The sequence below is a fragment of the Nerophis lumbriciformis genome, linkage group LG29 (genome assembly GCF_033978685.3).
Source record: "Nerophis lumbriciformis linkage group LG29, RoL_Nlum_v2.1, whole genome shotgun sequence".
Classification (NCBI taxonomy): domain Eukaryota; kingdom Metazoa; phylum Chordata; class Actinopteri; order Syngnathiformes; family Syngnathidae; genus Nerophis; species Nerophis lumbriciformis.
Genome location: NC_084576.2, coordinates 1,224,732 through 1,252,500, shown reverse-complemented (window position 1 = coordinate 1,252,500; position 27,769 = coordinate 1,224,732). Strand labels below are relative to the sequence as shown.

Here is a 27,769-nt window from a genome sequence, read left to right as displayed (position 1 = left end):
CAAACCCCGTTTCTATATGAGTTGGGAAATTGTGTTAGATGTAAATATAAACGGAATACAATGATTTGCAAATCATTTTCAACCCATATTCAGTTGAATTTGCTACAAAGACAACATATTTGAAGTTCAAACTGATAAACATTTTTTTTTTTGCAAATAGTCATTAACTTTAGAATTTGATGCCAGCAACATGTTACAAAGAAGTTGGGAAAGGTGGCAATAAATACTGATAAAGTTGAGGAATGCTCATCAAACACTTATTTGGAACATCCCACAGGTGAACAGGCACATTGGGAACAGGTGGGTGCCATGATTGGGTATAAAAGGAGATTCCATGAAATGCTCAGTCATTCACAAACAAGGATGGGGCGAGGGTCACCACTTTGTCAACAAATGCGTGAGCAAATTGTTGAACAGTTTAAGAAAAACCTTTCTCAACCAGCTATTGCAAGGAATTTAGGGATTTCACCATCTACGGTCCGTAATATCATCAAAGGGTTCAGAGAATCTGAAGAAATCACTGCAAGTAAGCAGCTAAGCCCGTGACCTTCCATCCCTCAGGCTGTACTGCATCAACAAGCGACAATAGTGTGTAAAGGATATCACAACATGGGCTCAGGAACACTTCAGTAACCCACTGTCAGTAACTGCAGTTGGTCGCTACATCTGCAAGTGCAAGTCAAAAACTCTCCTATGCAAGGCGAAAACCGTTTATCAACAACACCCAGAAACACTGTCTGTTTCGCAGGGCCTGAGCTCATCTAAGATGGACTGATACAAAGTGGAAAAGTGTTCTGTGGTCTGACGAGTCCACATTTCAAATTGTTTTTGGAAACTGTGGACGTCGTGGAAAAGAGGAAAAGAACCATCCGGATTGTTATAGGCGCAAAGTGGAAAAGCCAGCATCTGTGATGGTATGGGGGTGTATTAGTGCCCAAGACATCGATAACTTACACATCTGTGAAGGCACCATTAATGCTGAAAGGTACATACAGGTTTTGGAGCAACATATGTTGCCATCCAAGCAACGTTACCATGGACGCCCCTGCTTATTTCAGCAAGACAATGCCAAGCCACGTGTTACATCAACGTGGCTTCATAGTAAAAGAGTGCGGGTACTAGACTGGCCTGCCTGTAGTCCAGACCTGTCTCCCATTGAAAATGTGTGGCGCATTATGAAGCCTAAAATAGCACAACGGAGACCCCCGGACTGTTGAACAACTTAAGCTGTACATCAAGCAAGAATGGGAAATAATTCCACCTGAGAAGCTTAAAAAATGTGTCTCCTCAGTTCCCAAACGTTTACTGAGTGTTGTTAAAAGGAAAGGTGATGTAACACAGTGGTGAACATGCCCTTTCCCAACTACTTTGGCACGTGTTGCAGCCATGAAATTCCAAGTTAATTATTATTTGCAAAAAAAAAAATAAAGTTTATGAGTTTGAACATCAAATATGTTGTCTTTGTAGTGCATTCAATTGAATATGGGTTGAAAAGGATTTGCAAATCATTGTATTCCGTTTATATTTACATTTAACACAATTTCCCAACTCATATGGAAACAGGGTTTGTATGTGACTTTCTTGGATGTTGAGCTATCTATCTGGAAGATCACAGAGTGTGTGTTTTAATGGTAGCCTATCTGAACACAAGTACAATTACTGCGGCGTGCCTCAAGGAAACTGCTTAGGTCCTTTACTTTTATTATTTTTACTAAAGATCTTCCCTGTGTTACAACAAACACCAATATGGTTATGTATGCAGATGACACAACTCTGTACAGTACTGCCTCTACCTTAAATGACAGAGAAAATAACTTAAATCAGGACCCGGAGAGAGTGTCACGCTGGCTAAATCATAGTGAACTTGTTGTGAATATTGACAAAACAAAATGTATTCTTTTTGGATCCAGGCATATGCTTGTTGATGACCCACAGCTTCATATTAAAATGTCAGATATACAGGTAAAAGCCAGTAAATTAGAATATTTTGAAAAACTTTATTTATTTCAGTAATTGCATTCAAAAGGTGTAACTTGTACATTATATTTATTCATTGCACACAGACTGATGCATTCAAATGTTTATTTCATTTAATTTTGATGATTTGAAGTGGCAACAAATGAAAATCCAAAATTCCGTGTGTCACAAAATTAGAATATTACTTAAGGCTAATACAAAAAAGGGATTTTTAGAAATGTTGGCCAACTGAAAAGTATGAAAATGAAAAATATGAGCATGTACAATACTCAATACTTGGTTGGAGCTCCTTTTGCCTCAATTACTGCGTTAATGCGGCGTGTCATGGAGTCGATGAGTTTCTGGCACTGCTCAGGTGTTATGAGAGCCCAGGTTGCTCTGATAGTGGCCTTCAACTCTTCTGCGTTTGTGGGTCTGGCATTCTGCATCTTCCTTTTCACAATACCCCACAGATTTTCTATGGGGCTAAGGTCAGGGGAGTTGGCGGGCCAATTTAGAACAGAAATACCATGGTCCGTAAACCAGGCACGGGTAGATTTTGCGCTGTGTGCAGGCGCCAAGTCCTGTTGGAACTTGAAATCTCCATCTCCATAGAGCAGGTCAGCAGCAGGAAGCATGAAGTGCTCTAAAACTTGCTGGTAGACTGCTGCGTTGACCCTGGATCTCAGGAAACAGAGTGGACCGACACCAGCAGATGACATGGCACCCCAAACCATCACCCAACCATGCAAATTTTGCATTTCCTTTGGAAATCGAGGTCCCAGAGTCTGGAGGAAGACAGGAGAGGCACAGGATCCAAGTTGCCTGAAGTCTAGTGTAAAGTTTCCACCATCAGTGATGGTTTGGGGTGCCATGTCATCTGCTGGTGTCGGTCCACTCTGTTTCCTGAGATCCAGGGTCAACGCAGCCGTCTACCAGCAAGTTTTAGAGCACTTCATGCTTCCTGCTGCTGACTTGCTCTATGGAGATGGAGATTTCAAGTTCCAACAGGACTTGGCGCCTGCACACAGCGCAAAATCTACCCGTGCCTGGTTTACGGACCATGGTATTTCTGTTCTAAATTGGCCCGCCAACTCCCCTGACCTTAGCCCCATAGAAAATCTGTGGGGTATTGTGAAAAGGAAGATGCAGAATGCCAGACCCAAAAACGCAGAAGAGTTGAAGGCCACTATCAGAGCAACCTGGGCTCTCATAACACCTGAGCAGTGCCAGAAACTCTTCGACTCCATGCCACGCCGCATTAACGCAGTAATTGAGGCAAAAGGAGCTCCAACCAAGTATTGAGTATTGTACATGCTCATATTTTTCATTTTCATACTTTTCAGTTGGCCAACATTTCTAAAAATCCCTTTTTTGTATTAGCCTTAAGTAATATTCTAATTTTGTGACACACGGAATTTTGGATTTTCATTTGTTGCCACTTCAAATCATCAAAATTAAATGAAATAAACATTTGAATGCATCAGTCTGTGTGCAATGAATAAATATAATGTACAAGTTACACCTTTTGAATGCAGTTACTGAAATAAATCAAGTTTTTCAAAATATTCTAATTTACTGGCTTTTACCTGTATGTATTGAGCAGGTTAAAAAAGCAAAACTGCTTGGTGTGCTATTAGACAGTCAACTGTCATGGTCCCATCATATTGATGGTTTTTTAATGACAATGGGAAGATGGTTTAGCCATGGTCAGGAAGTGCTCCACCTTCTTGACATCCTCAACAATGGCTCAAGTCATACGGTCCTTGGTTTTCTGTCATCTTCATTACTGTCCTATAATATGGTCCGCTACGACTAAGTCTGACCTGAACAAACTGCAACTTGTTCAGAACAGAGCGGCTAGACTGGTACTTAAATGTTCTTTGCACACTAATATTTCATTTATGCATTCAAGCCTGTCCTGGTTGTCTGTTGAACAAAAGATGCATTGTAGTCTCCTTATGTTCTTTAGAACTATCATGTTAGATCAATCACCAGATGACTTTTACAAACAGTTTTTAAAATCAACTAACACACATATTCATGACACTAGGAATGCCAGCAATGGCTATTTGGAACTTCCTGCTCCCAGGACCAATCTCCTCAAACATATAGTCATGTATAGATATACATCATTCTGGAATGGTTTGCCATCTCACATTAATCTCTCACAAAGTAAATTGTCATTCAAGACAGCTTTGAAGATACACCTATTGCAGCTGCCCACATGACGTGAATTTTTAATACTGGGTTTAACTAGCTTTTTTTATCTTATGTTGTATTTTTCCTTTGTATAATGTTTGGTTATGCATGTATTCTTTGTATTTTTATTGTGTATGCTATATGGACCCCAGGAAGACTAGCAGTTGCCTTGGCGCCAGCTAATGGGGATCCATTCAATAAACAATAAACAATAAACAATTGAATGAATCCGCATTATTTTGTCAAAAAAGATGTTCCAAGAGTACATTTTTCTACACATTTTTGGAGAAAACCATTTATATAAGTAAAAATAAGGCTGCATTATTTTGTTTTAAAACAAGGTCAAATTACAAGAAAAATTATGAAATGTTAAAATGAAAATATATTTTTTAACAAAATAGTCTAAATATTACAAGAATAGGGCCTATTTATTTTATTTATTTTTTTTAATTGAAAAATTGTGAAGAAAAAAGTATACTAAGCACTTATTTAGTCATTTAATGAGAAGGAAAATATTTATTTAAAAAAATATATTAAAAGTACCGTATTTTTCGGAGTATAAGTCGCACCGGAGTATAAGTCGCACCTGCCGAAAATGCATAATAAAAAAGGAAAAAAACATGTATAAGTGGCACTGGAGCCCGGCCAAACTATGAAAAAAAACTGCGACTTATAGTCGGAAAAATACGGTAATATTTTCACCCTCCAAAAATGCAATGTTGAAAAGAGGAATTAATTTTTTCAGAAGAAAAAAAGTCAAAATATCACGAAAAATAAAGATGCATTTATTTTGTGAAAATAAAAATATATTACAATATTTATTTTGTTCTAAAAATAAAATAAATGAATTTGAATGTGAAAAAAAATCACAATAATACAAGTCCATTTGAAGATGTGAATGTTTTGAAAGCGCTGCTTTGTAAGAAATAAAACCAAAATGACTTCCACGCAGGTTCCGAAGTATCGCCGTGTCGTACTTCCGTAAAGCTCACGGCGTTCTGCTGCTGTACGACGTGACCTCAGAGAGCAGCTTCCTGAACATCAGATACTGGCTGGATCAGATTCAGGTCTGACCATAAGTCTATGTCCACACTTTATGACACATCTGAACCTCACCTTTCTTCTTAAAGGGGCAGGATGAAGAAAAAGTTCCCGTTTGTATCATCGGAAACAAGGTGGACCTGAGAGAAAGTATGCCACAGAAACGCTGTGTCAGCAACTTACACGGCGAGAAGTTGGCCACGGTGTGTGTATAATAACACACACACACACACACACTCGCTCACTCACTCAGTCAGTCACTCACTCGTGTTGTATGTGTGTGTGTGTGTGTGTGTGTGTGTGTGTGTTCACACTTGAATGCTTTTCCTGCAGACGTACGGCGCCTTGTTCTGTGAAGCCAGCGCCAAAGACGGAACCAACGTGGTGGAGGCGGTCCTCCATCTGGCAAGGTCAGAGGTCGCTCACCTCCTTTTCTCACTTTGAAAAAGGAACACAGTTGACCTTCTTTGATTTGTGCGCCGACAGGGAGGTGAAGAAGAACGTGAAAGTCGCTCCTCGGCCGTCGTCTCACGTCGACATCAACATGGAAAAAGTCAAGAAAACTTTTGGAAAATGTTGTCGCCTCTAGAAGGACATTTTTAAACTGTTCTAATCACGATGAAGGAAAATTAGAACAGATCGTATTCATATTCTGTGTTTACCAACCCAATCTGTGACTTTAATTTTTACTATTTTTATTGTCAGGAAAGCAAGTGAAACCTCTTTTTTTTAATAGCTTTTTTATGACGCCTGTTTATATTTTTTATAATGTTCCTTTTTGTTGTAATATACATATTTACTAATAAAACTACAAAAAAGTCATTTCTAAAATGATTATTGATTTTTTTTTTTTATGGCTTTTTGTATTTATAGTCCAAGAAAAAAAGTTTATGGAGAGAACAATGTCGTAATATGAGAATTATGTCATCTTTTAAATGAAAATAATGTCATTATTACAAGAAAATGTCTTGGTACAAGAATAAATAAATGTGAAATTTTAAACAACAGTTTTAAAAAGACAAAAATATCTACATGAATCAAATTAAGTCCCATTAAATTTTTTTATGTCTAGTTTATTTTACAAAGAAAGTTGTAAAAGAGCTGTAATCATAGTGTGAAATTACTAGAAAAATTCCACAAACACACAAAAATGTTTTTACACATGCCCAACGATTTACAAGTGAAAAACCCCCCCGCTATTTTCTGCAATAAAAAAAAAAATATCCGCAACTAAAATAAGGTTTTGCAAGAAAACAAAACAATTTTCTTCAATTAAAAAAAATTATTAGCAAGAAAAAAAACGATTTTCTTCAAGTTAAAACTTTTAGCAGTATAATTCCACCCTGCGCGATCCACACACTGGCACCCGTAATTCACACTCTACAACGACAGGTGGTGCTGCTGAGTCAATTTAGGTCCGTCAGAGCTACTGTTATTTGCGTATGGTGCCATCCGTCATAAGCTTACAGGTTGTTGGGGGTGGCAAGGCGTAGTGGGTAGAGCGGCCGTGTCAGAAACCTGAGGGTTGCAGGTTCGCTCCCCGCCTCTTGACATCCAAATCACTGCCGTTGTGTCCTTGGGCAGGACACTTCACCCTTGCCCCCAGTGCCGCTCACACTGGTGAATGAATGATGAATGATGGGTGGTGGTCGGAGGGGACGTAGGCGCAAACTGGCAGCCACGCTTCCGTCAGTCTACCCCAGGGCAGCTGCGGCTATGAAAGCAGCTTACCACCACCAGGTGTGAATGAATGATGGGTTCTCACTTCTCTGTAAAGCGCTTTAAGTGTCTAGAAAAGCACTATATAAATCTATATTATTATTATTATGTATTTTTTTGTTGTTTTGTTTTGTTTCTTCTGTCCGCCATTTATATCCCACACTGTTATTTTTGGCAGATGGCACCATGCGTAAATAAAAGTAGCTCTGATGGACTTAAATTGACTCAGCAGCACCGCCTGTCGTTGTAGAGTGCGAATTACGGGTGTAAGTATGTGGATCGCGCAGGGTGGAATTATGCCATGAATTTCAACTTGAAGAAAATCGTTTTTTATCCTTGTGAATAGTTTTTTCTACTTACAGAAAATAGCTTTATCACATGCGAAAACATTTTTTAATTGAATAACTTTTTTTTTTTCTTTCAGAAAAATTGCACGAGTCGTTTTTATTTTATTTTTAATTTTTTTACTTGCAATATTTTTTATTTGAAGAAAAATATTTTTTTTTACTCGCAGAAAATAGTTTTTTTTTTTTTAAAACTTGCAAATCATTCTTTGAATAAAATACTTGTTTTTTTTCTTGTGATCTTTGGGTGTGAGTCATAAAATGTTTGTGTTTTTGTGGAGTTTTGGCATTAATTTCACTTAGGACATTACTGATTTATTTTTTATTTTTCATGTAAAATTAAAATTTTTGAAACAAAGGTAATCAAAATGCTATGAGAATCAAGTCCTTCAAAAATGTTCCGTTCAAATGTTGGAAAACTACAAAAAAAACATTTTGTTATGAATGACAAAAAGTTGTAATATTGCAAGATAAAGTTATTTTGTTTAGTAAAAAAAAGTATTGTGAAGTTGTAAGAATTAAATCGTATTTTTCTCATAGCAAAGTTTTAATGTTGGGATTTTTTAGATGAAATTAACTTACAAAAATGTTTTATTTGATTTAATGAGGAAATAAGTCCATAAAAACACAGCAAGCAAAGTCGATAGCTCTTAAATATTGGAGAAAATAGTATTTATTTCAATAAAATAATCATCTGCGTAGTCAAATATCACATCAGTCTGAACACGTTCACTTGTTGAGCACTTTTATTAAGTATTTGTTTTCATCATTTTTTTTTTTCCATTTTCTATTTTAGCAACAAAAAAAAAACTTTACATTATTCTAACAAAACCACAAAGAAGGTTCTAGAATGGTAATTAATTGACGTTGGTTTCCATATCACTTATACATTTAGTCACCACCAGCTAAAACATGATACATAAAGTGCAGGTGTACCTAATGTTGTGGCTGGTAATTGTTTGTATATAATACAGAGGAAAGAGGATGATGAAGATCAGTTGCTTGCAGTGAGGACGAGTGACGTCACTAAGCTGCCCAAAGCCACCACCAGAGCTCCAAGAATCAACTTCCAGGAGATCCCCTGAAAGACAGGACAAGTTATTTGAAGTGAGGAAGAAGAACTTTGAAGTTCCACTTTTCTTCTTACTGATGTTTGCTTCTTGGAGGGAAGCACAAAAGGTGCAATGTTGTCTCCCAGCACCTCTGCGGGTTTCACTTTCCATTCCCGCGTGGCTTTGCCTCCAGACTGCCTCTGCACCAGTTTGGACAACTCTGCGTGGATGGCCTGGCCAGTGAACACAACAACAATCATCAGATATTATTCCATCCCGTGGAATGAGGACATTTCATTGTAACGTTCACAAATGTAGAAACAGCTGAGCTTGGTGTGTGATTCCCAAAATGTCCAGCAGATAGCAGCAGAGACAAATAATATAAACTGTTGGAAAATACACTACGTACTCGAGAAAAAGTTCAATACATATTTAAATGAAATATCGTAAAAATGTCAATTGCTTATTTTCTCTTCGTGGAAAAAAAATATTGGCTCCTCTCTGAGCTGCCACCTTAACGTGGTGGAGGAGTTTGCGTGTCCCAATGATCCTAGGAGCTATGTTGTCCGGGGGCTTCCATGCCCCCTGGTAGGGTCTCCCAAGACAAACAGGTCCTAGGTGAGGGATCAGACAAAGAGCAGCTCGAAGACTTCTATGGAAATGCAAGAACCGAGACTCAGATTTCCCTCGCCCGGACGCGGGTCACCGGGGCCCCCCTCCGGAGCCAGGCCCGGAGTTGGGGCACGATGGCGAGCGCCTGGTGGCCGGGCCTGTCCCCATGGGGCCCGAAGAGGCAACGTGGGTCCCCCCTCCAATGGGCTCACCACCCATAGCAGGGGCTATAGAGGTCGGGTGCAATGTGAGCTGGGCGGTAGCCGAGGGCAGGGCACTTGGCGGTCCGATCCTCGGCTACAGAAGCTAGCTCTTGGGACGTGGAACGTCACCTCGCTGGGGGGGAAGGAGCCTGAGCTAGTGCGCGAGGTAGAGAAGTTCCGGTTGGATATAGTCGGACTCACCTCGACGCACAGCAAGGGCTCTGGAACCAGTTCTCTCGAGAGGGGCTGGACTCTCTTCCACTCTGGCGTTGCCAGCAGTGAGAGGCGACGGGCTGGGGTGGCAATTCTTGTTGCGCCCCGGCTCAGAGCCTGCATGTTGGAGTTCAACCCGGTGGACGAGAGGGTAGCTTCCCTCCGCCTTCGGGTGGGGGGACGGGTCCTGACTGTTTGCGTTTACGCGCCAAACAGCAGCTCAGAGTACCCACCCTTTTTGGATTCACTCGAGGGAGTACTTGAGAGTGCTCCCCCGGGTGATTCCCTCGTTCTACTGGGGGACTTCAACGCTCATATTGGCAACGACAGTGAAACCTGGAGAGGCGTGATTGGGAAGAATGGCCGCCCGGATCTGAACCCAAGTGGTGTTTTGTTATTGGACTTTTGTGCCCGTCACGGATTGTCCATAACGGACACCATGTTCAAGCATAAGGGTGTCCATATGTGCACTTGGCACCAGGGCACCCTAGGCCGCAGTTCTATGATCGACTTTGTAGTTGTGTCATCGGATTTGCGGCCTCATGTTTTGGACACTCGGGTGAAGAGAGGGGCGGAGCTTTCTACCGATCACCACCTGGTGGTGAGTTGGCTGCGATGGTGGGGGAGGATGCCGGACAGACCTGGCAGGCCCAAACGCATTGTGAGGGTTTGCTGGGAACGTCTGGCAGAGTCTCCTGTCAGAGAGAGTTTCAATTCCCACCTCCGGAAGAACTTTGAACATGTCACGAGGGAGGTGCTGGACATTGAGTCCGAGTGGACCATGTTCCGCACCTCTATTGTCGAGGCGGCTGATTGGAGCTGTGGCCGCAAGGTAGTTGGTGCCTGTCGTGGCGGTAATCCTAGAACCCGTTGGTGGACACCGGCGGTGAGGGATGCCGTCAAGCTGAAGAAGGAGTCCTATTGGGTTCTTTTGGCTCATGGGACTCCTGAGGCAGCGGACAGGTACCGACAGGCCAAGCGGTGTGCGGCTTCAGCGGTCGCGGAGGCAAAAACTCGGACATGGGAGGAGTTCGGGGAAGCCATGGAAAACGACTTCCGGACGGCTTCGAAGCGATTCTGGACCACCATCCGCCGCCTCAGGAAGGGGAAGCAGTGCACTACCAACACCGTGTATGGTGCGGATGGTGTTCTGCTGACCTCGACTGCGGAAGTTGTGGATCGGTGGAGGGAATACTTCGAAGACCTCCTCAATCCCACCAACACGTCTTCCTATGAGGAAGCAGTGCCTGGGGAATCTGTGGTGGGCTCTCCTATTTCTGGGGTTGAGGTTGCTGAGGTAGTTAAAAAGCTCCTCGGTGGCAAGGCCCCGGGGGTGGATGAGATCCGCCCGGAGTTCCTTAAGGCTCTGGATGCTGTAGGGCTGTCTTGGTTGACAAGACTCTGCAGCATCGCGTGGACATCGGGGGCAGTACCTCTGGATTGGCAGACCGGGGTGGCGGTTCCTCTCTTTAAAAAGGGGAACCGGAGGGTGTGTTCTAACTATCGTGGGATCACACTCCTCAGCCTTCCCGGTAAGGTCTATTCAGGTGTACTGGAGAGGAGGCTACGCCGGATAGTCGAACCTCGGATTCAGGAGGAACGGTGTGGTTTTCGTCCTGGTCGTGGAACTGTGGACCAGCTCTATACTCTCGGCAGGGTCCTTGAGGGTGCATGGGAGTTTGCCCAACCAGTCTACATGTGCTTTGTGGACTTGGAGAAGGCATTCGACCGTGTCCCTCGGGAAGTCCTGTGGGGAGTGCTCAGAGAATATGGGGTTTCAGACTGTCTGATTGTGGCGGTCCGCTCCCTGTATGATCAGGACAAAGGACAAGATCACGGGTACAAGCGGCCGAAATGAGTTTCCTCCGCCGGGTGGCGGGGCTCTCCCTTAGAGATAGGGTGAGAAGCTCTGTCATCCGGGGGGAGCTCAAAGTAAAGCCGCTGCTCCTCCACATGGAGAGGAGCCAGATGAGGTGGTTCGGGCATCTGGTCAGGATGCCACCCGAGCGCCTCCCTAAGGAGGTGTTTAGGGCATGTCCGACCGGTAGGAGGCCACGGGGAAGACCCAGGACATGTTGGGAAGACTATGTCTCCCGGCTGGCCTGGGAACGCCTCGGGATCCCCCGGGAGGAGCTGGACGAAGTGGCTGGGAAGAGGGAAGTCTGGGCTTCCCTGCTTAGGCTGCTGCCCCCGCGACCCGACCTCGGATAAGCGGAAGAAGATGGATGGATGGATGGATGGAAAATATTGGACACAATGTGTTGTCAAGCTTATGTAACACTATTGTTCATTTTTAAAATGTTTTTATTTTGTATAAATGGCTGTGATTACAATGTAAATGCTATGTTGGAATTCTTATTAATATTAATTTTTGTATGACTACTTTTGGATTGTTTTGTGTCATGTTTGTGTGTCCTCTCAATCACTCTGTTGATTGCTATTCTGAATGTTGCTGGGCTGGGTCTGGTTTTGGAATTGGAATTGTATTATTATGGTATTATTGTGTAATATTTTGTTGGATTAATAAATAAAAAAATAAAAATGTTAAATTAAGTCAAAACAATAATGATAATCATTTTAGAAAAAAAACCAGCTTGTTTTTGTTTTATTTATCTATACATAGCGCAATCGTTAATGCGCAATATTTATAATTTATTACTAGTTTTTACTTTTTTGTTACGTTTTAGTTGTGTTGCTTTATGTAACAAATATGCACATAATTTAATCTAAATAAAAGTATATCCTATCTATGGCTCCATGGGTGTTTAATGCTTGTGTAGTTTGTATCACGTCCACCAGATGGCAGCAAAGAGTCGCTCAGTTGGCTGAGGTTAACGGTTTTAAACTGTAAAAATACGCGAAAATATTTTTTTTCAAATAATCAAAATTCATCCAACAATGAAGATATTAATGAAAATAATGATAATAATAGTAAGAGCTGCACTTGGGTTTTATTCCCTGAAAAACGCACTGATTGGATTGCATTGTGGGCGTGGTCTTTTAATTATTCCAAGTGCATTCACCTGCGGCGTCTGTGACCTGGATAATGATGTTTTGTTCGCCATCTTCATCGATGTCAACATCAAGACCCTTCTTCTCATTTGGATCATGTGCAAGTTGTTAAAAGTAAGTGCTTGTTTTTTTTTTAAATATTCTAATTGTGAGACGGCCCAATAAATACATTATTTGTTCAGTCTAGTGATGGGTTGATGAGGCGTCATGAAGCGTTTCGACACATTGCAAAACTGTATTGATACTGTGTCGATACTGTGTCACTAAATACTGACATCTGCTGGACATTAAAAATCCCTACAGGCAACCTATGGACCGACTCAACTGACACTGATTTGATGCCCTAGTACAGTGGTTCTCAAATGGGGGTACGTGTACCCCTGGGAGTACTTGAAGGTATGCCAAGGGGTACGTGAGATTTTTTTTAAATATTCTAAAAATAGCAACAATTCAAAAATCCTTTATAAATATATTTATTGAATAATACTTCAACAAAATATGACTGTAAGTTCATAAACTCAGTGAAGCACAAGCTCAGGTTTGTCACTAAAATGTCTGTCAAAAAGAAGTGTGAAAAGAAATGCAACAATGCAATATTCAGTGTTGACAGCTAGATATTTTGTGGACATGTTCCATAAATATTGATGTTAAAGATTTCTCTTTTTGTGAATAAATGTTTAGAATTAAGTTGATGAATCCAGATGGAGCTCTAATACAATCCCCAAAGAGGGCACTTTAAGTTGATTATTACTTGTAGGTGTAGAAATCTTTATTTATAATTGAATCACTTGTTTATTTTTCAACAAGTTTTTAGCTATTTTCATATCTTTTTTTCCAAATAGTTCAAGAAAGACCACTACAAATGAGCAATATTTTGCACTGTTATACAATTTAATAAATCAGAAACTGATGACATAGTGCTGTATTTTACTTCATCTTTTTTTTTTTCAATCAAAAATGCTTTGCTCTGATTAGGGGGTACTTGCAGTGCCGGCCCAAGCCTCCATGGGGCCCTAAGCAAAATTTGATTTTGGGGCCCTCTATTTCTGCCAATAATATTGATTGTTGATCATTCACACACCTACTATAAACTCATTGCGGCTCTGGCAGTGTTGTTTACATGATCCTATTGTCAGCCTGGCATGTCTTTACAAATGACATGTCATTTATAAAGATATGGGGGTGGCCCAGTTAAGAACATAAATAATACCAATGAATGAACGAATGATGTCCAGAGTGCCACATATGGTTCCTAATCTTAAAATGTAGGAAACATTCAGCTACAAGAGTGGCCTGGGGTTGAACAGTCCAAGTGATAAAGCTTTGTATTTACAGTAAAAGTGTCATCTTGTCTCATCAGTCTTGTACATATTAGTCTTTAATTACTAGTTTACATTTTTAGTTAATTGTTCATATTCAATGTTTACTTTGTACAAAGAGAGCGCAGTCTACTGAAGTTAAATTCATCAATAGTTTTCCCCTTTGAAAGACGCAAGGCAAATTCCTTCCATTTCACCATGTTGCTACAATGATCTTCACTGTTTTCATGCTGTTTCAGCAGTGCACCTATGTTGACCCAATCCCGCTGTCCCTCGGCTGCCAGTTTTAAGGACTTTTTGGAAAATAATTTGCAGCAAAAGCAATAGACTGCATCTTTACTTCTTGAATAAGTCAGCCAGCTACGCTTGACTTTTTCCCCATTGACTAGCTGTCTGTAGGTATAATGATAATGAAAACTTGGGCCATCATGCCGTTTGGGGAATGAAAAGTTCTCCTTAATAGACAGTGGTCCTCTGATCACCTGCTCAGTCCTGTCTGAATCTGAGAGGAAAGATATGGCGTCACATTAGTGCCAAAAATCCGAGCGCATAAAAACTGTTATCGCGCGCTGATTCTCCACTTCGTGCGCGCGCGACACCCTTTTGCGCGCGCGTGGTGTCTTTTTGCGCGCGCGCGGTGCCTTTCTGCGCGCGCGTCGTCTCGGTCTGTGCGCTCTCCGTGTACTCCTGGCATCTCTCCTCGCGCTGTCATGTTACTTTTTGGCACTTTGGGGGCAGGTATGCTTAGACGGCCTCTCCTTTCTGATTGGCTCTGAGCATTTTTCATAAGACCAATCATTCTCCAGCGTAGCAACGTTGTAGCCATCTTACCTCGGACATCTAGCCTCAATCATTACATTGATGTCAAAGCAAGTTATGGTAATTTAATTAGTACATGTACCAATTAAATTACCATAACTTGCTCGATTTTCGACCAATTTACAAACGGTTTGCCTTGTTACAAATCTTATTACATGTAGATATGACATAGGATGCTGCACCTGTTGAAATCACCTCTTTCGCTATAAAAAAAAAATGACTTAATTGTGCAACATAGTTGTGTAGGGTCAGTGTTAGTCAGTTCTCTGATTATTTTAAACTGTTTCAGAATACATTATTAAAAGGCTATTTTTAACATTTTAAAAACAAAATTCAAAGATTATTTCATTAATTTTATGGCTGAATCAAAAGAAATTCCATAAATTAGAAAACAAATGTTCAAGAAGAAGTGAAAACTTTGCGCCTATAACAATCTTGATACATATTGACGACGACCCGCCCTGCTATACTTCTGATTATCTCTGAGCATTTTTCGCCTGGCCAATCAGAAAGAAGGGGCCGGCTAAGCATACCCACCCCCAAAGTGCCAAAACGAAACATGCCAGCGCACAGACCGAGACGGCACGCGCGCAAAAAGGCACCACGCGCGCGCAAAAGGGTGTCGCGCGCGCGCACGAAGTGGAGAATCAGCGCGCGATAACAGTTTTTATGCGCTCGGATTTTTGGCACTAATGTGACGCCATAGCAGGCGGCAAACGTCACAGGTGCAGCAGAGGCAGCTTTACATTTAAAGAGAGGCAGGAAGAATCACTAAGCCTAGATCAGCAGCAGCACTCTGTTGACCTAAAATTGTGTTTTTGTACAATAATATATCTTTGATCATTTAGAAATCATCAGTCAGACTCGTACATGCAAAAAATAAAAAATAAGAATTTTTTTGTTAATTGCTTTTGGGGGCCCCCTGGTGGCCGCGGGGCCCTAAGCAAGCGCTTAGTACGCTTATGCCTTGGGCCGGCTCTGGGTACTTGAATTAAAAAAAATTCACAGGGGGTACATTGCTGAAAAAAGGTTGAGAACCACTGACCTAGTATATACAATAATATAAACCAAGTCATTGTATTTCATTTAGGATTATTTCATAACTTCATTTAAATAAAAATATATTTTTTGTCTTTTTTAGATACAGTCAATAAATAATGTGAACATGTATCATAACATGGAAATCTAAGAGAACGTGTTGTGAATGAGGATGCTTGTGGACCTGGAAATTATTATTATTATTTTTTTTTTTTTACACATTTTTATTAAAAAAAAAAACAGTTTTTCCAACGTATTCAATTTTAGACGCTTTCTCTTCTTAGTTATTATTTCTCCGGCTGTAGAAAAGAGCCGCTCACAGGGCACAGAGGAGGCGTCAGTGCGACACAGTTGGCGTATCGGTCACGTGACCAAAACAGCTCATGATCGGTCACGTGACTTTCTAAAAGCGGTACGCGCACCGACACAGGGTTTCGCTCTATGAGCTCGACGCATGCGCCGATGCATCGGTGTTGCCGGACCCATCACTACAGGTAAAAGCCAGTAAATTAGAATATTTTGAAAAACTTGATTTATTTCAGTAATTGCATTCAAAAGGTGTAACTTGTACATTATATTTATTCATTGCACACAGACTGATGCATTCAAATGTTTATTTCATTTAATTTTGATGATTTGAAGTGGCAACAAATGAAAATCCAAAATTCCGTGTGTCACAAAATTAGAATATTACTTAAGGCTAATACAAAAAAGGGATTTTTAGAAATGTTGGCCAACTGAAAAGTATGAAAATGAAAAATATGAGCATGTACAATACTCAATACTTGGTTGGAGCTCCTTTTGCCTCAATTACTGCGTTAATGCGGCGTGGCATGGAGTCGATGAGTTTCTGGCACTGCTCAGGTGTTATGAGAGCCCAGGTTGCTCTGATAGTGGCCTTCAACTCTTCTGCGTTTTTGGGTCTGGCATTCTGCATCTTCCTTTTCACAATACCCCACAGATTTTCTATGGGGCTAAGGTCAGGGGAGTTGGCGGGCCAATTTAGAACAGAAATACCGTGGTCCGTAAACCAGGCACGGGTAGATTTTGCGCTGTGTGCAGGCGCCAAGTCCTGTTGGAACTTGAAATCTCCATCTCCATAGAGCAGGTCAGCAGCAGGAAGCATGAAGTGCTCTAAAACTTGCTGGTAGACGGCTGCGTTGACCCTGGATCTCAGGAAACAGAGTGGACCGACACCAGCAGATGACATGGCACCCCAAACCATCACTGATGGTGGAAACTTTACACTAGACTTCAGGCAACGTGGATCCTGTGCCTCTCCTGTCTTCCTCCAGACTCTGGGACCTCGATTTCCAAAGGAAATGCAAAATTTGCATGGTTGGGTGATGGTTTGGGGTGCCATGTCATCTGCTGGTGTCGGTCCACTCTGTTTCCTGAGATCCAGGGTCAACGCAGCCGTCTACCAGCAAGTTTTAGAGCACTTCATGCTTCCTGCTGCTGACCTGCTCTATGGAGATGGAGATTTCAAGTTCCAACAGGACTTGGCGCCTGCACACAGCGCAAAATCTACCCGTGCCTGGTTTACGGACCATGGTATTTCTGTTCTAAATTGGCCCGCCAACTCCCCTGACCTTAGCCCCATAGAAAATCTGTGGGGTATTGTGAAAAGGAAGATGCAGAATGCCAGACCCAAAAACGCAGAAGAGTTGAAGGCCACTATCAGAGCAACCTGGGCTCTCATAACACCTGAGCAGTGCCAGAAACTCATCGACTCCATGCCACGCCGCATTAACGCAGTAATTGAGGCAAAAGGAGCTCCAACCAAGTATTGAGTATTGTACATGCTCATATTTTTCATTTTCATACTTTTCAGTTGGCCAACATTTCTAAAAATCCCTTTTTTGTATTAGCCTTAAGTAATATTCTAATTTTGTGACACACGGAATTTTGGATTTTCATTTGTTGCCACTTCAAATCATCAAAATTAAATGAAATAAACATTTGAATGCATCAGTCTGTGTGCAATGAATAAATATAATGTACAAGTTACACCTTTTGAATGCAATTACTGAAATAAATCAAGTTTTTCAAAATATTCTAATTTACTGGCTTTTACCTGTAGTTCAGTCTAACGCGCCATCAATGTCAATAACTTCACGTTTTAGTCTGTTGCAGCGTTTGGATGACATTTTAAATGTATACACCGCAATAATAATAATAATAATAACAATAACAATAACAATAACAATATTATTATTATTAATACATTGAAATGTTCAAAAATGATAAACATCTTGTGCAGTTTCTATAATGTCCAACAGATGTCAGTAAAACGTTACCTCTAATTCGGCCAATGCCCACAGGAACATGTATTCAAACTATTTAAAGGGAATTGCTGTATAAACTCATTCTTGTCATTTGACTTGTTTCTAGATACAAAAGGAAAAAAAATGCAGATGAATGTTACGACTGCTACACTACCGTTCAAAAGTTTGGGGTCACATGGAAATGTCCTTATTTTTGAAGGAAAAGCACTGTATACTCTTCAATGAAGATAACTTTAAACTAGTCTTAACTTTAAAGAAATACACTCTATACATTGCTAATGTGGTAAATGACTATTCCAGCTGCAAATGTCTGGTTTTTGGTGCAATATCTACATAGGTGTCTAGAGGCCCATTTCCAGCAACTATCACTCCAGTGTTCTAATGGTACAATGTGTTTGCTCATTGGCTCAGAAGGCTAATTGATGATTAGAAAACCCTTGTGCAATCATGTTCACACATCTGAAAACAGTTTAGCTTGTTACAAAAGCTACAAAACTGACCTTCCTTTGAGCAGATTGAGTTTCTGGAGCATCACATTTGTGAGGTCAATTAAACGCTCAAAATGGCCAGAAAAAGAGAACTTTCATCTGAAACTCGACAGTCTATTCTTGTTCTTAGAAATGAAGGCTATTCCATGCGAGAAATTGCTAAGAAATTGAAGATTTCCTACAACGGTGTGTACTACTCCCTTCAGAGGACAGCACAAACAGGCTCTAACCAGAGTAGAAAAAGAAGTGGAAGGCCGCGTTGCACAACTGAGCAAGAAGATAAGTACATTAGAGTCTCTAGTTTGAGAAACAGACGCCTCACAGGTCCCCAACTGGCATCTTCATTAAATAGTACCCGCAAAACACCAGTGTCAACATCTACAGTGAAGAGGCGGCTGCGGGATTCTGGGCTTCAAGGCAGAGTGGCAAAGAAAAAGCCATATCTGAGACTGGCCAATGAAAGAAAAAGATTAAGATGGGCAAAAGAACACAGACATTGGACAGAGGAAGACTGGAAAAAAGTGTTGTGGACGGATGAATCCAAGTTTGAGGTGTTTGGATCACAAAGAAGAACGTTTGTGAGATGCAGAACAACTGAAAAGATGCTGGAAGAATGCCTGACGCCATCTGTTAAGCATGGTGGAGGTCATGTGATGATCTGGGGTTGCTTTGGTGCTGGTAAGGTGGGAGATTTGTACAGGGTAAAAGGGATTCTGAATAAGGAAGGCTATCACTCCATTTTGCAACGCCATGCCATACCCAGTGGACAGCGCTTGATTGGAGCCAATTTCATGCTACAACAGGACAATGACCCAAAACACACCTCCAAATTGTGCAAGAACTATTTAGAGAAGAAGCAGGCAGCTGGTATTCTATCGGTAATGGAGTGGCCAGCGCAGTCACCAGATCTGAACCCCATTGAGCTGTTGTGGGAGCAGTTTGACCGTATGGTACGCAAGAAGTGCCCATCCAACCAATCCAGCTTGTGGGAGCTGCTTCTAGAAGCGTGGGGTGCAATTTCTCCAGATTACCTCAACAAATTAACAGCGAGAATGCCAAAGGTCTGCAATGCTGTAATTGCTGCAAATGGAGGATTCTTTGACGAAAGCAAAGTTTGATGTAAAAAAAATCTTATTTCAAATACAAATCATTATTTCTAACCTTGTCAATGTCTTGACTCTATTTTCTATTCATTTCACAACGTATGGTGGTGAATAAGTGTGACTTTTCATGGAAAACACAAAATTGTTTGGGTGACCCCAAACTTTTGAACGGTAGTGTATATTACTATTATGAAAAATACTACTACTGATTATAGTAATGAAAAATGTAGAACTAAAATCCACAGGTGTTTGTGGTTTCTATGTCTATCAGGAGGCAGTAAAATGTTATGATTTGACTTTCAATTAAAAAATTTGACTATAATTGTATAAACTTAATGTATGAATATGAATGTTTTTTTTAAATGACAGTAAAGCTAATAAGTACAAGTGCTGTTGATACATTTTGTAAAAACTAGTGAAATAAAGTTGATACAATTAATTAGCTTTCCACCGTTACGTCCAATAGAGGGCAGTAAAACGTTATACCTCAATTAGCGAAGTGAAAATGGAAATACAAGTTTAAAATGTAATAAAAATAATGGGGGGAACATTTTTATCAGTCATTTTTTTTACCGAAACATTTTATGAATGTTCATGAATAAAAAGAACCTGGTTCCACAGATGTCATTTTCCTAATGTCCAGCAGGAAGCATAACCTATTAACTTACTGTTTATGTATGGAATATCAATCAATCAATCTTTATTTATATAGCCCTAAATCACAAGTGTCTCAAAGGGCTGCACAAGCCACAACGACAATAGTACCTTTACACCTATAAACTGATACAACACCAATTTACAGCACCTGGGAATTACTATCAGTACCAATGTTCAGTACTTTTGTGTGTTTTCGTGGTGATTCAGTACTATTTTGTATTCAGTATTTACCAGTGAGCTGTTTTTTTTACACTTCTGAATCTCATTTGTCCATAATGTGTTGCCATAGTTAGGAAGTCGTCTACACTCGTTTTTTGTTGCGCTCTATAAAGTGTTTGTACTGTAAGTGTTGTACTTATTACACACCAGGTGTTCGATTGTAACGTGCGTCTCAGTTGTACTTTTTGTTACCAAATTTGGTGACATGACCATGTAAAATCACTGATGCTAACCAGTAGCATGTCTATGGAATGTCCAATGCACATTAGCAACTAGCTAGCGCATTTTGAAAAGTGGAGCCTTACTTTTGAGCGTTTAGTGCGAATAGCTCAAGTCGACGGTCCTCTGTTTGCATTTTTGTCTCCCGCCATCACCGTCAGACTGCAGTTCTTTCTCACAGTGCTGCTAAATCAAGTTCAAAGAATTTCGACCAGGCTGTAATTACCAGAGCAGCAGATATTTTGGTTTAGTCTAGACAGTTTGTGTCGATGGTCACGATATGATAGTGTGGACATATGGACACTTGTGAGCATGGCCAAAATTTCTGTTCTCAGCTGTAGTCCAGGCTCAAAAACACTGAATGTATAATAAACATTTGCTTTGTTCTTAATCCAACCCATAAAGTGCATATGATCAACAGGGTTAGAAGTCACACAAGTGCATCAAACACATTAGACAGTGTTACATTGTGTGTCACTACACAATGCTACATTGTGTGGATACACACTGGTGCCAAAGTGAATTACACACTACATCAATGATGGACACAAAGGAACACATGTTTTATTTTAAAATATATGAAATTAGGGGTGTACCCCGCCTTCCGCCCGATTGTAGCTGAGATAGGCTCCAGCGCCCCCCGCGACCCCAAAAGGGAATAAGCGGTAGAAAATGGATGGGATGGATGGATTTATTTTTTTATTCTTAAAGATCCCCAGTTATTCAAAAAGGGACTTTGGAACAATGTTCTATAAAAAATGTGCTTTTTTATGAGTATCAAACGTAAAAACTATATCCTCTCGCTCTGTGTTTTTAAAAACACACCTTGTTCTTCTGTAGTTGTGTTGTGTCAGGTGGCTCTGTGTGTGCTTAGGCGAAACACATGTGTTACACACCGATGCCATTATTTATTGAGTTGACACCTGTGTGGTGGACGCTATTTTTTTTCCCAACTCGCCAAAAACACAGAGCGTTCCTGTGTGCACAGCAGGCTTGTGTATCAGAATTTGGAATTTTAATTCAATGCATTTGAAGGATTTTAATTGTAAGTGATTCATAAAAAGTCTATATAGCCAAGAAATGGGAATAATTTGTCCCGTTTATCAAAGGTTTTGGCCCAAATACTATCAATCAATCAATTAATCAATCAATCAACGTTTATTTATGTAGCCCTAAATCAGGAGTGTCTCAAAGGGCTGCACAGGCCACAACGACATTCTCGGCTCAGATCCCACATCAGGGCAAGGAAAAACTCAACCCAATGGGACAATGAGAAACCTTGGAGATAAAAAGTACTAAAATCACTTTACAAACAAAAACATTTTAAACACACACTCCCTCTATTTTGAGTAAAACATTCTGGGACTTAAAGTAGCGTTCCACCATTTTCCGTACAATATTCATAACTTTTTGTTTTATACCCACACACTTTCTTAAAATGCTGACAGTTAGCATGCTAGCAAGATAGCGCTAAATAACATCCATCCATCCATCTTCTTCCGCTTATCCGAGGTCGGGTCGCGGGGGCAGCAGCCTAAGCAGGGAAGCCCAGACTTCCCTCTCCCCAGCCACTTCGTCCAGCTCCTCCCGGGGGATCCCGAGGCGTTCCCAGGCCAGCCGGGAGACATAGTCTTCCCAACGTGTCCTGGGTCTTCCTCGTGGCCTCCTACCGGTCGGACATGCCCTAAACACCTCCTTAGGGAGGCGCTCGGGTGGCATCCTGACCAGATGCCCGAACCACCTCATCTGGCTCCTCTCCATGTGGAGGAGCAGTGGCTTTACTTTGAGCTCCCCCCGGATGACAGAGCTTCTCACCCTATCTCTAAGGGAGAGCCCCGCCACCCGGCGTAGGAAACTCATTTCGGCCGCTTGTACCCGTGATCTTGTCCTTTCGGTCATAACCCAAAGCTCATGACCATAGGTGAGGATGGGAACGTAGATCGACCGGTAAATTGAGAGCTTTGCCTTCCGGCTCAGCTCCTTCTTCACCACAACGGATCGATACAGCGTCCACATTACTGAAGACGCCGCACCGATCCGCCTGTCGATCTCACGATCCACTCTTCCCTCACTCGTGAACAAGACTCCGAGGTACTTGAACTCCTCCACTTGGGGCAAGATCTCCTCCCCAACCCGGAGATGGCACTCCACCCTTTTCCGGGAGAGAACCATGGACTCGGACTTGGAGGTGCTGATTCTCATCCCAGTCGCTTCACACTCTGCGAACCGATCCAGTGAGAGCTGAAGATCCTGGCCAGATGAAGCCATCAGGACCAAATCATCTGCAAAAAGCAGAGACCTAATCCTGCAGCCACCAAACCGGATCCCCTCAAAGCCTTGACTGCGCCTAGAAATTCTGTCCATAAAAGTTATGAACAGAATCGGTGACAAAGGGCAGCCTTGGCGGAGTCCAACCCTCACCGGAAACGTGTCCGACTTACTGCCGGCAATGCAAACCAAGCTCTGACACTGATCATACAGGGAGCGGACCGCCACAATCAGACAGTCCGAAACCCCATACTCTCTGAGCACTCCCCACAGGACTTCCCGAGGGACACGGTCGAATGCCTTCTCCAAGTCCACAAAGCAAATGTAGACTGGTTGGGCAAACTCCCATGCACCCTCAAGGACCCTGCCGAGAGTATAGAGCTGGTCCACAGTTCCACGACCAGGACGAAAACCACACTGTTCCTCCTGAATCCGAGGTTCGACTATCCGGCATAGCCTCCTCTCCAGTACACCTGAATAGACCTTACCGGGAAGAAAATAACATCCATGACTTTTAATTCTACACCCACAAAAGTGGCGAAAATGTTAACAGGTATCATGCTAGCAAGATAACACCAAGTAAAAATATCCATTACTTTCGGTTTTATAGCCACAAAATTGGTTAAAACAATGACAGTTAGCATGCTAGCAAGACAGCGCTAACTGATTACTATCGCGACAACACATCATCAGTAGGGTAAAACTAACCTGTCTCACGACGGTCTAAACCCAGCTCACATTCCATATTAGTGTGTGAACAATCCAAGGCTTGGTGAATTCTGCTTCACAATGAGCCGACATCGAAGGATCAAAAAGGGACGTTGCTATGAACACTAAGTTGTATACCCACAAACTTGGTTAAAAAGATATTGCCAAGAACCAATCAATCAATCAATCAATCAATGTTTATTTATATAGCCCTAAATCACAAGTGTCTCAAAGGGCTGCACAAGCCACAACGACATCCTCGGTACAAAGCCCACATACGTATATCCATGACTTTTAGTTTAATACCCAGAAATGTAGGCAAAATGTTGACAGTTTGCATGTTAGCAAGACAGTGCCAAGTAACTTATCCACAACTTTTAGTTGTATACCTATAAAATAGGCTAAATGTTAACAGTTACCATGAAAACAGTTGGCACCCTAGCAAGATAGCGCCAAGTAAAAATATCCATGAATTTTTGGTTTTGTACCGACCAATTTGGTTAAAATGTTAGGCTAGCATGCTAGCAAGATGGAGCTATGTAACAAAATCCAGCACTTTTAGTTTTTTACCTACGAAATTGGCTAAATGTTAACAGCATGCTAGAAAGACAGCATCCAGTACTTTAAGTTGTATACCTACAAAGTTTGCTAAAATGCTGACAGTTAGCATCCTAATAAGATAGCGCCAATTAAAAATAGCCATGACTTTTAGCGATGTACCTACTAAATTGGTTAAAATGTTAACATGCTAGCAACATAGAGCCAAGTAACAATATCCAGGACTTTTAGTTTTATTCCTACAAAATTGGCTAAATGTTAACAGCATGCTAGAAAGATAACACCAAGTAACAGTATTCAGGACTTTTGGCTTTATAGCTACAAAATTTGCTAAAATGCTGACAGTTAGCATGCTAGTAAGAGAGAGCTAAGTAAAAATATCCATGACTTTTAGTTTTGTACCTACCAAATTGGTCAAAATGTTAACAGTTAGCATGCTAGCAAGATAGAGCCAAATAACAATATCCAGGACTTTTAGTTTTATTCCTATGAAATTGGCTAAATGTTAACAGCATGCTGGAAAGATAACACCAAGTAACAGTATCCAGGACTTTAAGTTATGTATCTACAAAATTGTCTGAAATGCTGATGTTAGCAAGATAGCACCAAGTAACGATATCAGGACTTTTAGTTTTATCACAACATCAGCTTAATGTTAACAGTTAGCATAGCAACACAGCGCCAAGTAACAAGATCCATGATTTTTAGTTTTGTACTAACCACTCCACCACCCGCATTATTATCAATGACTTTTCATTATATACCTTTAAAATTGGCTTCAAGCTATCAGTTAGCATGCTCGCCAGATAAAGCCAAGTATTACTAGCAATGACTTTTAGTTTATACCTTTTTTAAAATTGGCTAAATGTTAACAGCATGCTAGAAAGACAGCATGCAGTACTTTAAGTTGTATGCCTACAAACTTAGCTAAATACTGACAGTTAGCATCCTAGTAAGATAGCACCAATTAAAAATAGTCATGACTTTTAGTGTTGTACCTACCAAATTGGTTAAAATGTTAACAGTGCATGCTAGCAAGATAGAGCCAAATAACGTTTAGTTTTATTCCTACGAAATTGGCTAAATGTTAACAGTATGCTAGAAAGATAACACCAAGCAACAGTATTCAGGACTTTCAGTTTTATAGCTACAAAATTTGCTAAAATACTGACATTTAGCATACTAGTAAGATAGAGCTAAGTAACAATATACATGACTTTTAGTTTTCTACCCACAAAATTGACTAAAGATTGATTGATTTTGATTGATTGAAACTTTTATTAGTAGATTGCACAGTACAGTACATATTCCGTACAATTGACCACTAAATGGTAACACCCCAATAAGTTTTTCAACTTGTTTAAGTCGGGGTCCACGCTAATCAATTCATGGTTAAGCATACTTGCCAACCCTCCCGGATTTTCCGGGAGACTCCCGAAATTCCGCGCCTCTCCCAAAAACCTCCCGGGACAAATTTTCTCCCGAAAATCTCCCGAAATTCAGACGGACCTGAGTGACGTGTCGACAGCCTCTTTTCACGTCCGCTTTCCCACAATATAAACAGCGTGCCTGCCCAATCACGTTATAACTGTAGAATGATGGAGGAGGGCAAGTTCTTGGTTTCTTATGTGGGTTTATTGTTAGGCAGTTTCATTAACGTCCTCCCAGCGCGATAACAGCACACAACAACAGTAGTCACGTTTTCGTCTACCGTAAAGCAGTTTGTCTGCCGTAAACAGCAATGTTGTGACACTCTTAAACAGGACAATACTGCCATCTACTGTACATGCATGTGTGACAATAACATCTAGGGCTTTTAGAGAGTGCAGTGCACAACTGCGCACACAACAAGGAGACGAAGCAGAATGCATCATCAGAGAGGGTGTTCAGCATTATTTGAAAAATAGTGACAGAGAATAGAACAAGGATGGACAATTCAACCCTTAACTCAACAATGAGTAAATGAGTGTTATGTGTGTGTATATGTGTAAATAAATGAACACTGAAATTCAAGTATTTCTCTTATTATATATATATATATATATATATATATATATATATATATATATATATATATATATATATATATATATATATATATATATATATATATATATATATATATATATATATACAGGTAAAAGCCAGTAAATTAGAATATTTTGAAAAACTTGATTTATTTCAGTAATTGCATTCAAAAGGTGTAACTTGTACATTATATTTATTCATTGCACACAGACTGATGCATTCAAATGTTTATTTCATTTAATTTTGATGATTTGAAGTGGCAACAAATGAAAATCCAAAATTCCGTGTGTCACAAAATTAGAATATTACTTAAGGCTAATACAAAAAAGGGATTTTTAGAAATGTTGGCCAACTGAAAAGTATGAAAATGAAAAATATGAGCATGTACAATACTCAATACTTGGTTGGAGCTCCTTTTGCCTCAAGGAAACAGAGTGGACCGACACCAGCAGATGACATGGCACCCCAAACCATCACTGATGGTGGAAACTTTACACTAGACTTCAGGCAACGTGGATCCTGTGCCTCTCCTGTCTTCCTCCAGACTCTGGGACCTCGATTTCCAAAGGAAATGCAAAATTTGCATGGTTGGGTGATGGTTTGGGGTGCCATGTCATCTGCTGGTGTCGGTCCACTCTGTTTCCTGAGATCCAGGGTCAACGCAGCCGTCTACCAGCAAGTTTTAGAGCACTTCATGCTTCCTGCTGCTGACCTGCTCTATGGAGATGGAGATTTCAAGTTCCAACAGGACTTGGCGCCTGCACACAGCGCAAAATCTACCCGTGCCTGGTTTACAGACCATGGTATTTCTGTTCTAAATTGGCCCGCCAACTCCCCTGACCTTAGCCCCATAGAAAATCTGTGGGGTATTGTGAAAAGGAAGATGCAGAATGCCAGACCCAAAAACGCAGAAGAGTTGAAGGCCACTATCAGAGCAACCTGGGCTCTCATAACACCTGAGCAGTGCCAGAAACTCATCGACTCCATGCCACGCCGCATTAACGCAGTAATTGAGGCAAAAGGAGCTCCAACCAAGTATTGAGTATTGTACATGCTCATATTTTTCATTTTCATACTTTTCAGTTGGCCAACATTTCTAAAAATCCCTTTTTTGTATTAGCCTTAAGTAATATTCTAATTTTGTGACACACGGAATTTTGGATTTTCATTTGTTGCCACTTCAAATCATCAAAATTAAATGAAATAAACATTTGAATGCATCAGTCTGTGTGCAATGAATAAATATAATGTACAAGTTACACCTTTTGAATGCAATTACTGAAATAAATCAAGTTTTTCAAAATATTCTAATTTACTGGCTTTTACCTGTGTATATATAGCTAGAATTTACTGAAAGTCAAGTATTTCTTATAAATATATATATATGAAATACTTGACTCCTCCCCTCTTAACCACGCCCCCGACCACGCCCCCTCCTGAAATTGGAGGTCTGAAGGTTGGCAAGTATGTGGTTAAGAGAGCGCCAAGTAACAATATGCATGACTTTTAGTTTTATATCCACAAAATTGGCTACATGCTAACAATAATCTATTGTGAGACTTGAACTTGTGAGGTTTCCCGGTCATTGTGGTCTCACCTTGGTGGTGGGCTCCAGTTTCAAGGCCTTCTTGAGCAGCTCCATGGCCTCTGTGTATTTTCTCATGTCGGATAGAATCTGCACAGAAACGTGTCATATACAATCA

The 27,769-nt window shown here is 40.8% G+C and overlaps 2 protein-coding genes across 2 annotated transcripts in view; one reads left to right on the top strand and one right to left on the bottom strand.

The window, feature by feature from the left end:
• The window catches only part of rasef2 (RAS and EF-hand domain containing 2), a 50,683-nt gene extending 44,662 nt beyond the window's left edge, over positions 1-6,021 (top strand). The window contains exons 14-17 of the mRNA XM_061925240.2: positions 5,111-5,225; positions 5,289-5,402; positions 5,533-5,609; positions 5,686-6,021. Of these exons, the coding sequence (XP_061781224.1) occupies positions 5,111-5,225; positions 5,289-5,402; positions 5,533-5,609; positions 5,686-5,788 (409 nt within the window). The 3' untranslated portion in view covers positions 5,789-6,021. The remainder of the gene's footprint in view (positions 1-5,110; positions 5,226-5,288; positions 5,403-5,532; positions 5,610-5,685) is intronic.
• A 1,916-nt stretch (positions 6,022-7,937) lies between these two features.
• fkbp16 (FKBP prolyl isomerase 16) overlaps positions 7,938-27,769 on the bottom strand; it is a 179,870-nt gene continuing 160,038 nt past the window's right edge. The window contains exons 6-8 of the mRNA XM_061924413.1: positions 27,664-27,741; positions 8,410-8,547; positions 7,938-8,343 (exon numbers count right to left, since the gene is read on the bottom strand). Coding sequence (XP_061780397.1) covers positions 8,257-8,343; positions 8,410-8,547; positions 27,664-27,741 — 303 coding nt within the window. The 3' untranslated portion in view covers positions 7,938-8,256. The remainder of the gene's footprint in view (positions 8,344-8,409; positions 8,548-27,663; positions 27,742-27,769) is intronic.